The sequence below is a fragment of the Natator depressus genome, chromosome 7 (genome assembly GCF_965152275.1).
Source record: "Natator depressus isolate rNatDep1 chromosome 7, rNatDep2.hap1, whole genome shotgun sequence".
Classification (NCBI taxonomy): Eukaryota; Metazoa; Chordata; order Testudines; family Cheloniidae; genus Natator; species Natator depressus.
Window position 1 is genome coordinate 17,473,116 of NC_134240.1, and position 14,076 is coordinate 17,487,191.

At 43.9% G+C, this 14,076-nt stretch overlaps 1 protein-coding gene across 2 annotated transcripts in view; it reads left to right on the plus strand.

Annotated features, from left to right (window-relative positions):
• The first annotated feature begins 3,779 nt into the window (after positions 1-3,779).
• LMCD1 (LIM and cysteine rich domains 1) overlaps positions 3,780-14,076 on the plus strand; it is a 67,347-nt gene continuing 57,050 nt past the window's right edge. For both annotated transcript variants that reach the window (XM_074957551.1, XM_074957550.1), the window contains exon 1: positions 3,780-4,190. In XM_074957551.1, coding sequence (XP_074813652.1) covers positions 4,164-4,190 — 27 coding nt within the window. In that variant the 5' untranslated portion in view covers positions 3,780-4,163. The remainder of the gene's footprint in view (positions 4,191-14,076) is intronic.

The following is a 14,076-nucleotide window of genomic DNA, read 5'->3' on the forward strand; positions in this document are numbered from 1 at the left end:
CCTTGTTCACCTTCTTCCCTGAAACCAGCGGGGGCTCAGCTCCAGCGGGCAGGGTGGACCTTGGGGCTCTGGTGGGCGGGTGGAGGGGGGGCTTGGATGTAAGGGGCGGGGCCAGGGGGCTAGCATCCCCAAAGAGGGGGGTTCACCTGCCATCCATGCAGTAGCCCACTGGTCATCATAATTGTGAAATGTACATCCAGCTGACATTTAAGCAGTTATATGTCTGTAAGCAGAATCAGGATGAGCTCTACCCTGACATCTGGTGGCGAGTCGTGGTGGGTTATGGAAAAGAACTTCAGGGGCTGATCTCATTTGCATAGGCACACCCACCCCGCCTAGATCGTCACTTTGGCTGCTATAGGAGCCCCAGTTTCTCTGTTATTGGGGCAGGAAGAATAAACTGTTATTATCCTGATTATGTGAATCAAAGACAGTGGAACTGTACTTGGCCTTTTGTTATGATGGAGGGACTCACCATCAACTAAGCAGCACTCGCTAGGTAAGGGTCATGGGTTCCAAAAGCCAGTGAATTGAGAGATGTTGGGGATGGTTATTAATATGTGGTGGTTTGGGCCCTGCTGAGGGTCTTACATGCTAATTGCACCTTCTCATTCTCTCTCCATGGTGGAATATCAGAGCTAGTTTTGATTCTACTATGAGTCTAGTTACAGGGTACTGAGCTGAATTCACTTCGGGCCAGTGGTGTACCAGCACTGGGGCTTCCCTACTACAAGCTGAAATCACTAAAGAGCTAAAATCACTGAGTGTTGTGTTAAGTAGTGTGGGGGGGGCTTAAAGATATATTGTGGAGCAGTTTGTGGGATCGCTGGCAGAGCAGAGCCCCATGGAGAGGTTGGGCAGTTGGCTTCGGACCATGTAAGGTGCCCCTTAGACCCCCCCGCCCTTTCCACACAGGTTGGGAGGTAGAACTCTGTAGATAAACTTTCAAACTCTGGCTAAGCTCTGGCACTGACCAAGGACAGAGACTTTTGGGTTGTTGGACTTTTGGGACTTTGGGGGACTTTTGGGTTGCTGGACTCAAGAGCCAAAGGGAAGGGACATGGCCCAATTTGCTTGGGGTGGGTTTTGGCTCATGGGTTGTGTTATGAATTCTTTTGGTGGTGTTTCCCCAACATAATGCCACATTGTTTCTCTCTGTTATTAAAAGGCTTTTGCTACACTCAGACTCTGTGCTTGCGAGAGGGAAAGTATTGACTCTTAAAGGTGCCCAGCAAGGGTGGTGTGTATTTGTCCCAGGTCACTGGGCGGGAGCTCAAGCCGGTTTTGCATTGTGTTATTGGAATGGAATCCCTAGATACTGAACCCAGCCCTTGTTGCTGCCAACTCTGATGGGCAGAAGGGTTACATATCTATACTGAAAATAATGTTCTTACAGCAGGTAACCAGGAGGAGAGGTCTCAGACAAGTTTCTTTCAGGCTGGGAATAACAGATACCTATCTCTCTGTCTGGTCATTGTATGTTGTGTGTCTCACAATGTATGTCTATTTGCACACTGAGCCAGATGCTGATTAAGAGATTGTGAAATCTACAAGAAAGGAGTATACACAAAAAAAAACCAGCAAGGGACTTCCTGTTCATGAATAAGGACAACAATTGTTCTGATCTCTCTGTGGGTGCAAACAGACACCCTGGATCTTCACCGAGGAGGCAAGCTGACAGGGTGCTTTGGCTCATGAATGGAAGACCACAGCCAAGCCTGGCTGTAAAATGCTGAAAACACTTGGGTGAGCATTGATCTGTAAGATATGAAAGTAAGTCTAGGTTCTAGAATGTGTGTTGTGTTATTTTGTTTGATAAGGAATCATTTGTTTGCAACACGTCTACTTGCTATCACTTGACTCTGTATGTTGTTAAATAAACTTTTACTTATTTTCAGTATCTGAGTGCTGTATGTTAAACGGAGCAGTAGTCTGAGGTATAACTGGTAAGCTGGGATTCGGTCCTGTGTCTGTGGCAACACCGAATCTGTGAATACTGTGTCCAATGGAAGAGGGACTGGACCCTCCAGGGAGACATTTGGAGGGCTTGAGAGCTGGAGCGTGCCTATTGCTAACCTGCAGAGTAACAGCGGGGCCTGTAATGCCTAGAGGGAGTGCTTGTGTTGCCTGTGGCTGGTAGAGTCGGGGAGCTGGCCCATGGCAGGCACAGACAAGGCTTCCTCACACTAAGTGCAGGTCATAGCGAGGTACCTCACAACCATGGCTGCTGCTGGGAACTGTCACATCAAGCCACCTCTCAAGTCCTCGACAGCAAGGGGGAAGCAGGGAGGGAGCTGTATCTCTCTGTGCCGCTTATGCGGTGACACAGCTACATGCCGCCCCATGCGCAAGCCATGTTGCAAAGTCAATTTAGCCCTGAAACATTAAAAGTGCCCCACCATCTCCTGATCCTGTGGTGGAAGCTCCCTGCATACGGATTTGAAAAGTGCCTTTGTAAACTCATTTCCCAGACTGTGTGTGTGTGCGCACTCTTCATCATATGAGCTTGAAACACAATATCCTTATGCCATTCTAGTCTGAAAATGCCTCTTTGAGGGGGGCTTTATAAGTAATGGGATTTTTAGGTGTGTCCAGATTTTCTCCCATACCTTTTCTATTCCAGATTAATTTTAAAATGTTCAGATATATCTCGTGAAAAGTTTAGAAACAGCTGCCCACAGCCCATCAGTTAGCTGTTTCTAAACTTTTCACGAGATACATTTGAACATGTAATAGGGAGACCGTTCAGCCCTGATCAGTTATTTTTCTTCACTGCTGAAATGCCTGTTTTATTTCCGAACACAACAAGGTAACTAGATCCTGCTCTTTGACTGGACTTCCCATTTTGTCTGTGTTTTTCAGCAGCTTAGAGCTAGACCCCAATTAGGAAATGGGAAACAGCAGGGCAAAAGGGTGAAGTGAGGAAACTGAAAACACAGGTGTATGAAATCCACTTTGACTTTCATCTGGACAAAGGGGCTTTGTGTTTAAATCACTGCAAAAGAAAGAGCAGGAATGAACTCTTGTTGAGGGCATTAAGGAAGATCCTGCAGTTTCATGTCAAAATGTCATGTTTATTCCATTATCTTGCACTGGGGCTTCCCCCACCCTCCAACAAAACAATTACAAGGGAATCATGTTTTTAGACCCTTGCCCTTCTAATATATTTGATCTCTGTCCACTGTGATAAACTGACCCAACACATTTCTGCCTGATTCAAGACCTATGAGACCCCACCTCTCTAGCATTTCCCAGTGCTAAAGCCTATGGCACTAGCAGCTCAAAAAAAAAAAAAAAAAAAAGAGTCTTTGTTTGAAGGATGCCTATTCACTGTCAAATATTTTAATAACTTGCCCTTGCACTGTGGTTCTAACAAATCATATATCACCCCTACAACCCTTTCAGAGCTCACAGTCCTGCCCCCCTTCTCTCAAACACACCCCAGTGCAAGAAAATATTAGCTTGGCTTGGAAGATAATAGTCTGGTTTAAATCAACACCTTGGTTATTGCAAAGTGGGGGGGGGGGCGCAGTGTGAGATTGAAGGAGGGGAGGAGAGGGCAGAGCAGGTTTAATTTCCAGATTTAAAGGACTAAAAGTGCCCTGGATTCTCTTGTTTAAACACCCACACTCCCTTTTGCTGTGATTCTGTGAATGAGTTGGTTTCCCAAGATCGTTGCTTTCCTTCTCCCCTTCCCCCTCCTTCTTCCTTTAAAGGAAAAAGGCTAAAGGGGGAGATGTGATTCAGGCTCCAGCCTCCCTGCTTGCGATTGCGCGGGACAGATGTGCAGCAAACTCTCAACAGCTGGGTCTGGGTGCCGCCTACTCCGCCCCCTGCCCCCGCAGGGGTGAAAGTGAGAGCAAGAACCTGAGGATCGAGTCTCACTCCGGCATTGGACGGAAAAGTTGGAGCCCCGCCTCGGATTGGCTGACAGCGTTTTAGAGGGAGCTGTAGCCTCCAATTAAAGAGGCCCCGCGCAGGCAGGGGAGAAGGCTTGAGCGGCAGCCTTGTTAACCAGCACTACTCTAGCCCACAGCCCTTTACAAGCAGAGGTCGTTCACCGGCTGCTGCCAGGAGTACAGCCTGTCGCACCCTGCTGTAGGGCACCGAGAGAGCTGACACCTTGACAAAAGGGAAGGGGGAAAGAAAGGACGAGGCTTGTAATGGATCTGAGCCCAGGAATTCAAAAGGTGAGTTGTAACTTTATTTGCACCTTCTGCTTTGTATATTCTCTCCCCCCCGCACCACTCGCCTAGCAAGGTTAGGAGTGGCTAGTATGTTATAAATTTTGATGTGCCTTTCCCCCCTCCGCCAGTGGCTCTAGCTAAGTAAAGCCTCTAAATAGATCAATGCAATTTCTTCCTGAACACAGACTCTCTGTGGTGTCACCTTGATCTTTCCTGTGCTAATGCCAGTGGAGGTGTTAACTTACCCTCTTGGCTGGGGAGACGGTAATGTTTTTCCAAAGGACACAGTTAATCTGCTGTCACTTTGTAGGATTTGCTTTCAGCCACCTTGTGACTCGTTCCACCATCGGTGTACTTCAGAGAGGACAATCAGAAAGGTAGCCTATGGAGTTTAACAAAGTGGTAGGTAGCCTATTTTGGTAGATCTTTAGTAACAAAACCCCCATTTCCCTTCACCTCTTGTAGCGTCTTTGGCCACTGCCAAAATGCTCACTCAAAGTACTGGGAGCACAACTCTGGCACAAGGTAGCTAACTGCTCTCTCCAGGGTCTGACCCTTCGCTCCCACAGTGCTGGCCTGGTGCCCAGCTCAGTGTGTGTATGGTTTTTTTTAAAAAAAAAATAAAAAATGTGCAGGTCAATAAATAAAACTGAGTGTAGTTTGTTACTCCCCTAGCTTGAAGGCAGATAACTTACCTGCACACAATGGAAAGAAGCCAGATTCTGGAAGGAATTTAGTTTCCTATTCAATGTAGTCATTTATCTCCTAAGCAGATGGAGGAATAGCCTTGGTGGGTGCAATTAATGACTCTTTCCAAATCTCTTTTTGAGCTAGTTATCTAGCAGTGGAAGGCTTGCCTGACAAAACTTGATGCCTAAATGCATGATGGAAAAGCTGGGAATGATGTCTTCTGAAAGTTGAGATTCTTTAGAAACTTTCACCTTGGGCTGTCTTACAATGAGGAGGGAGTTTAATTTTAGATTTCACTCTCCTCAGTAGAGTGGAAATCCGTTTAAAAATGGGTTTGGTCTTGTTCCTTTCCTTGGTAGAGTTGGATTATAGGAGGAACGCTTTTCCCCCTTATTGCCACTTCCTTAATTGTCCACACATTGTACATTCGTGCAAAGATCTTCTTCTCATTTTTCTCCAAGGCTTCAGTTACATATTCAAAAAAAAGTCTTATGTGCTAGAAGTGGGAGGAGAGAGGTTTTTATACACCAGGGAGCTGCAGATAGTGGAAGATTTCAATTCTACATTTTTGCCCAATTTTGTGTGTAATATTTGCTCCGTGTCCAGCGTAAGGGGTTGTATGGAGCTACCCCAAAAGAAGCCTGTGATGGAGTGGTGGCTTAGAGTGGTATGCATGCTAACAGGGCTTGATCCTTCAAGCTCTGAGCACATGCTTAACTTTAAGCATGTGAGTAGTCTCATTAATGTCAATAGAACTACTCCTGCTTAATTGTAAGTAGGTGTTCTTGGGTGCTGTATTGGCTCAGGGAAAGCATGCTCAGAATTTTGCAGAATCACACTGTAGTGATCAGGATTCAGAATGGTTTCCACTAACCTTCCATGACTTATAGAAGTGAATTCTTAGTGTGATGGTATTGGACTACTTCCATCCCTTTCTGGGCCTAATCCAAAGAACACTGAAGTTGATGGGTTGTGGGGGCAATCAATTGACTTACATGGGCTCTGGATCCAGTGCATGAACAGCAGACACAGAAGGAAGGACTGTTACAAAATAAGTGTATTGTTATGTGTAATATAAAACATTATGCACTAAGTACATGGAAAAAATCCATAGGGAACTTTAATACAAGAATTGAACTATATAAAGCTTTTTGACAGGAAAATGTGTATTGAGAAAATTTACTTCAGTAAAACTTCAATTGGCCAAAACCAATTACTAGTTCTTATCTATTCTAAACTGATATATATCACAGCTTTGACCATCAGCCTCTACTAGAGACTTAGATTACCTTAGAGAGACCCTTTGGGTGGGTGGAGTTTTTGTTTGGGGGAGGTTTGTTTGTTTGAGACTGGGGAATTTTCAGTACTTTATCACCCTTACTCAGGAAGTGAAGTCCCAGGCTACTTTCATTCTTTTCTTTGAGTTAGAACAACTGAACACCATCCCACTGTGACTCCTGACTTAAAACTGAATTTAAGAGCTGTTAGTCTCCAGAGAAAAGATATATGGTGTATGTTGTCAGGGAACTGGGTGCTTTTTGGCTTTATTTTTTACACCTGCATGGCAGCATAACTAGGGAAAGAAAGGAAACCACCTCCTTGAAATGAGATCACATGCATCTCTAGGTTTCTGCTTTGTCAAAATAGCACATTTTGGATTTCTTTACAATAACAGCTTCTTACCTCACTACTTAATGGCAACAACCCTGGTAGCATGGTTTCCTCCCCCCCCCCGCCCCCCGCTCCCCCAGGAGCTGGTGGGGGCAACACCCACTGACTAGCATGGGTGCTGAGTCTCAGGGCCTCTGTGCAGATGGCTGTAGCCACCCTGGAATCTACCAGGTTTGGTGGCAGGTCCTGAGGCCTTGAGGTGGGAGAAATGGGTGGCACCCCTACCATCCCCAGCTAAAACCTTCCATGAGCAATTCCTTGCAGAGAACAACTCCCCAAAAATCCCTCTCCTGGCTTCTAATACAGGAAATGAGGATCAGTCTCAGGGAGCCATGTCAGTCTCACACTATTTGGAGTAGTGCTGAGCAGCAGTGGCACCATTGAGACCAATGGCAGGGATCTCTCCAAAAAAAAGCACTGTGCAAGCTGTTTCCTCCCACCCCTGCACCTCCTTTCCCTCTGAGATTGGGACCCAGCCCTGCTTTCTCACTGCCCTACCTGCTCCCGCTGGTGCAATGTAACCCCATGGGTGCACGCTACTGTGCTCTCCTGAGCTCCGGGACTATGGCTGTGACGGGCCATTGCACCAAGCTCCTGGGGAGAGGCAGCTCTTTTGGTTTGCCCTCTGTAAACCCTCCCAAAGACCAGTCGGAGTCTAGCCCTGAACGTCTAACTGATCTGTGGTGTCTTCTCCCTCCCATCCTCATCCTCTTCCTCTCCCCCTCCAACTCTGCTGCTGTCTGTCCTCCATGTGGTCATCAACTCCCCATCTTTCATTCCCACCTGATGCATGTTGGAATGCTGCCTGGCTGAGATGACCGTCATTGGCATTGCTAGTCTAGTAACACTGGTTCCACTCACTGTACAGCACGCTTATATATAATTTTTTAAAAGCCCCTTATTGCCAGAATGTCATTGGGCCATTGCTTCCACATGGGGTGCAGTCCCACAGCCTGAAACGATCCCTAGCAGAAACCACACAATGACAGCAAAACCTGAAGTATATGGGGCAAAAAATTTAGCGGTAGCTTTTGATCATCCAAGAATACTTCCTCTGATGCCCAGAAATGAGCCCTTCTTAGGGAAGGCCAGAAGACGAAGCTCACTCTTTGGCTGCATCTGCGCTACAAGCTAAGGATGTGATTCCCAGCTCATGTAGCCATAATTGCATTAGCTCTCCTCTGAGCTAGCATGCTGAAAATCATAGCACAGCTGTGGTAGCACACACAGCAGTGTCGCATGGTACAAGTCCTGAGTATCTACCCCTGAGGTATGGTGCATCTGTACTCAGGGTGGCTAGTCCAAAAAAAGTTTGAGATGTTTTGAAACCTTTCCTGGGCCAGAAAATCTGTTTTCCAGCCAGCTCTAGCTACTCTTCCCTCATGCTGCAACTCATGATGTGGATACCGTATGCAGGAGAACAAGGGGACTACTTATCTCCCCTTACTGCCCAGTGTGAGTATATACTATGAGTGACAATCTCTGCACTAGGCTGTTTTTGCCCAGAAGTTCTTCATATGTGATTTGAGAATGGACAATGATGCTGCACAGCTGTGGATCACAGAGGGGATATTTTGCACTCTGGATGCAGAAACTTGTCAGAGTCTTTCCAAAAGATAAAGCTTTATACAGAGCTGTCATTGCTGAAAGAAGATATCATCAGCAACTTTGGACTTCATTTAAATGTGTGACAAGCATTGCATGAGTATCTGCTCTGCATTACAGGGATGTGGTGTCATGTTCACATGTCTTTGCACAGTTGCATCTGATGGGTCAAAATAGGGCTAAAACTCCCTGAATCGACTGACCCAATGATCTATCTCCTTATCTTCTGTAATTGTTCTGATAAGTTGTCTGTCTCCTATCACCTGAATTGGAACCAAACACAACAGTAAAAGGAAAAAAGCCCCAGCTAGTTTACACTTAAAGGGAAATGCAGTTACATAATACCAAAAAAATTATCTTGCATCAATCTGTCTGAATAATAGAATATGTTCAAAGGCACACGAATGTCTTTGGATTAGACAGCTGTTTAATTTCCTGAATTGTGAGAAGGGCACTTTTTCTGGGCACAGGGTGAGCTACTGTCAACTATTAATTTGGCTCGGCAGTCTCACACTGCCAGTCTGAGCAAGTCTACGAATGGGAGTCTGGAATTCTTTGGGGCTTGTTCAAGGGCCTTGAAAATTTGATTTTTTTTTTTCTTTTTTCTTCAATCACTGTTGGGTTTAGTTATTGCTGATGTCTCGCCCAGTGTGTTATGGGACTCCTCCTCTAAGGAAATTAAAACAAGGTGAGGGGAAAGCATTCTGCTTGGAGAATTGGTGGTTTAGCTTAAATTTTGAAAAGATTTTTGAACTCAAAACAAAGATGTTTTACAGTTTATTGGAAATATTTGAATGAGCACAGAGAAACCTGGGCTGCTGCCCCTGAATTCAAACTCTAATTTGATCAGGAAAAGGAAACAAAAACTGCGCTCAAAGTGAAGCGGAAGAGTTTTGTTTGAGGTGATTCAAATGTTTTTTTTGTTTTTTTTTTTCTTTTAAAGCAGAGGATGTACATAGCTAAATAAAAGCTGTGCTGCCCAAAGTGGGCGAGCTAGAGAAAACATAGGGGCATAAGCGTTTGCCATAGTGGATCTGATCATTGGTCTGTCATGTCTGGAATTCTGGGTGGACAACCTAATGCTTCGGAAAGTGGCAAAAAAACTCCATAATAAATCACCAGCAACCCTGCAGTAGTCAGCATAGGCCTTGGGGGCCAGAGATTTTATTTATATCTGACTATGTCTAATGATATAGAAGTGAATGAGAGCTTTGTTTCATTTGATACTGCAGAATTTGGCTCACTGTTATAAGCCATAAAACTACCCGGAAGCTTTTAAAATCCTGCAATTTTTTTGGTCTCTGTCTTAATGCAGTATTGTGAGACCTTTAAATTGCTATATCACTTATTTAAGTCAGTCAGGAGCTTTAAGCTAAATCCACAAAGTGATCTTCTTTTTTCGCTGTGCATGGTGGGTCTCCTACAACTGTCCAGTCAGCCATTTGAGGTCCCTTTATAACGTCACAACACAGAGATGTATTTATAGTGAAGCAGTCATGCTTTTTATCAAAGACTAAGACTTGAGAGATTGAGTAAGGATAACAGGAAAAGAAATGGTTACATAAAAAGTATAACTCCTTAGAGTCTAAACTTAACTTTAACAGGCTAAAATCCTTATGAAGTAGTTTCTCACCTAAAACAATCTCCCAGCATCCCCAACTCCCCCTGGCTGGGATCCACAGATGCAAAAAGCTCTGTTCCTTTTTACTCTCTGATGGAGAACAGGGTGTTGTCTTATAACACCAGGACAAATCCAGAAAACTTTTGAAGTGCATCTCTAGACATGGCTCTTTTTTTCCTGTTGACTTCCTATCCCTCCACTGATTGATTGTAAATGGGGCTCTGCGGTGTTTTGGCTCACCATGCTTACTCTACATGTGAACCTAGACAGACTGGTGAATATATACATATATATCCCTTTGTCTGGCAACACCAGTTTTTCACCTGTGTTGGGTGGTAATGCTTGATACTAACTAAAGTTATATATAGTCATAACTTGTGAAATATATGGATGATTAAAAATAATATTAACGAACAGCAGGATCCTGGCTTTCATTTAAGATCTCATATGACATTCTTTACAGATAAATACTATGATGGCAATTTGTTGTGTGCAGTGAGTTTGTCGGGGTACGGTTACAGAACAGCAAACATTTTGCCAGTTGGCACTGACAAGGTCTGAGTGACATGCATATTTACTAGGACTGCACATGTAAACTATAGTGACACTGCATGCAAAAGGATTTCATTAGTTATTTGCATATGCAAGTGCTAATTTGTGTGAACAATAACTGTACAACCAATTGCATGTCTACACTGTCAGGAAATCTGACCAAAATACTTTCTACGCTTAACCTGCAAGGAAAAAAGTACTCCTTGTCTTTCTCATTATTCACAATTGCTGGTTGTGGATCACATTAGCAAAAGTTCAGAGTTCTGTGTTGGAACCTTGTTAGTTATTTTACACGGTTCAGCTAATGCAGACCCTAATCTTAACTGGAAAGCCAAAAGGCATTCCTTCTTTGTGTAGCTCCAGTAGATCTCAATGGTGTTACGTAATGTACTACCCAAGAAAACTGGAGACACATTGCCATCTGTGGTCATATTTAAAAGTTGGTCCATAGTTGTCATCTGTATGACTTGAATCAGTATGTACCCCAAAGAGAGCAATCCTCCTCCTGTTGGAGTGGGATGACTAATAGCACTGCATTAGTTGCAAAGGAAAACATTCATCTTACCGTAGATGCTTGTTTGTCTCTACTAACAAGTATTTCTATGTACTGAATCATAAAGTTGTCAACACAGTCTGACCTCAGTGCAGGAGGATTGGGAGTTCTGCCCACACCCATGCCTTTCTTTCTCTTAGACCTAGACTGTTAAGGCACTGATGATGTCATATTTTGTCAACTGTCATGTGAAGAGGGGGTGGGGGACAATATTTTTGCCTTTCCCTCATCCTGACTAAAACAGCCTTGAATGAGACCAAACACAAATTGTTATGAAACTTCAGCCAGTAGCTCACTGTGAAGAATGTGTGGGTGAAGAGCTTGTGTGTTTGGGCTCTATCTAGACTTTGAGGCCAGATCTGGCTCACCTTATGGTTCAGGCACTTCAGAAATATTCTTCCTGCAGAAGGAATTTGAGAGTCCCTTTTTTATAGGAAGTAAATAGGGAGGGGGTCTGAAGTGCCAAGAATGTAGGTATTGTTTCATTCAAAATTAGGAGTTCAGTGGAGCTGTTCTGAGACTATTTAGCCACTACAGTCAATATTTTTAAGGGCTGTTTCCATCCACACTCCCAGGACATTCTCACCACACCTGACCCTGGCTACAAATTCTTTAACTCTGTCAGTCCAGTTACAGATACTCTGAATAGTTTCTTTTGTCCTTATTCTTATTATAGACCCTCCCCTTCATCACCATCACCACACCTCTTCATTGTCCCATTCTATTCTGTTCAGTCACAGGCACAAGTGTAGAATCTCCAAACCCTCCCCCTCTTCAGTCCTTGGCCCACCACACAAAGTGCAAGGGTCTGTACTTTTTTTTTTTTTTTTTTTTTTTAAAAAACAAGTACTGAGATAAATGAAATTAGTAGCAACTTTGGAGATTGGGAACTGCTGCCTGAAAAGCCATGATAGGTTTTTTTTAGGCCCAGATTTTTAAAGGTGTTAATCGTCGCTCAGTGTTGCAGCATCTGACTTATTTTTTGGGAGTTTAAATTCCATCCACATTTGATTATATTTAGACTCTGAAGTACCCTAAATCTCTCTTGAAAATGAGCTTTAGATTCCTAAATCAGATGCTGCAATGCTGAGTGCAGCAATGCCTGAAGATGTCTTAAAATCTGGGCCTTAATGTTTAGCAGCTCCTTCACGAAGAGTATTTTAAAACCAGCTAAGAACTGAATCCTCTGAATAGGTCAGAGGAAAAGAGAGGGGAAAACCCCTGTCCCCACTACTGGTGTGCAATACCCATGTAACATTGCTCACATTACTGTACATTCTCTACTTTCTAGAAAGTAAAGACTCCATCCAATGTTTGGAGGGTGTGTCTAATAGCTCACCATCGGTTCCCAGGTGAGATGAGTACAAATAATTAGGGCCACAGGCTCTTCAATAAGGATAGCAAATGAGCTGTTTGAAAGAAATAAGCCTTTTCTGAAAAAGCGAGGACTTAATTAGTAGGATCCAGAATTTAACATTTGTGTAAAATCCATGTGTAACTGAGAAAATCCAGGCTGTAGCAGTTGTTAGGCCCTCAGAGATGCCCAGGGGGCATATTAATAACACTCTTTCATGCACCCGTGAACATACCAGCTAAGCTTTTTAGCAGCCTTGCAGGGATGCTGCCCAGTCTCTGCTGGGGGCACAAGATTGAAAGCTTCACAAAAAGGGAAGAGGAAGAGTGAACATAACAAGCAGCTCCCTATGGGCTTTTATTTAGCAGCTAGACCTAGCACAAGTGTGTTTATATGTGTACAAACACCAGCCAGAACAGAAGCAGAATAATAACCCAAGACAAGCAGTAGCAGCCCAGTTCCAAATCAGATTTTGATTCCCCCTGGGATCTTCATGGACTTGATCTTTCCCTTCTAAAAGGCATGGCAAAACTCCCATTGATTTCAGTAGGAGCAGGATCCAGTTCTATATTACTCCTTCAAAACTTCACTAATACTTGATGCAATCCACTAAAACTATGGGCAAGTTCCCCAAGATTTGCTCAAGCCCTGGCAAAGTGCTCCTGACATGGAAAATCTGTTGGGGGAAGAGAGTTCATGACAGCAGAGAATATCTTCCTATCACCAGGAGTGTGTAGGGGAGCAGAGCTAGCCAAATAGTTTGCACCAGTGGCCAAACTGGTTTTGGTTCTACAGCCAGGTTGGTTCTACAACCAGGGCAATGTTTGATGCAGTGCATCCATTCTGCAGCCTCAGCCCATGAGATTTCTATGGATTGCCAGCCATAAGCTGATTTAAAAAAAAAAAAAATCTCTGAGGAAGGATAGGTGGTAGAGGTACCTTCCTCATAGAGATTTTTTTTTTTTTATTGGCTGGGGCTCCATAGAGGTGTCATGTATGTGTCCCCTGCAGCAAAAGGGGTGTGGCTGGTACAGGGGAGTATAACTTAAATGACCCTGTGCCAGCTGCATTTGACTTTTGGCTTTGAACTATATAAAATGTATTCATTTGTGGAATAAGTCATTTGACTTAATGTTGTCTCACTAAAAGGCAAAAATTACATACTGTAGTCTGGAATATTTGAATATAACAATAAAATATTAATGAGCCTGAACTATTGTTCGCAGCTTTGTAAAAGCATTAGCTTTTCTCCTCTGGAGTCCCTTTGCTTAGGTTACAAATGGACATAGATCTGATGTTCACATGCCTTGGGTCTAATCATAAATGTGTTTAGGTGACAAGCTTCCATTGGAATAAATGCCATTTAGGTGCCTAAAAACCTTTGAGGATTTGGATCTTCCTCCTTTTTAGACAAATATCCAAATCTAAAATTGTCATGATTGTTTTAGTCTTGGGCCTGCAATGTATAAACAGTCCTCTGGTGGTGTGAATTTGGAGTGAGGTCCATTGGCAGAGCTATGAAGAGAAGCTATGATCGCAGTTAGCTCGTGATGGGTTGGTTCCTTCAAGGTGATGAGTACTCTCAACTCTTATTGACTATAATGGACTGAGGATCAGACCCATGTGTTATGTAACTCTGTTCTGGTATGGACTGAGTCCATGGTAGTGATTTCAACGTAAGACACACAGGGTATGTCTACACAGTATAAAAAAACCTGCAACTGGCCTGGGTCAGCTGGCTTGGACTGCAGGGCTAAAAATTTCTGTGTAGATGTTTGGGCTCAGGCTGTGACCTTGTGAGGGTGGAGGAGCCCCACTTCACCTTGAATGGTACCTTCAGCTA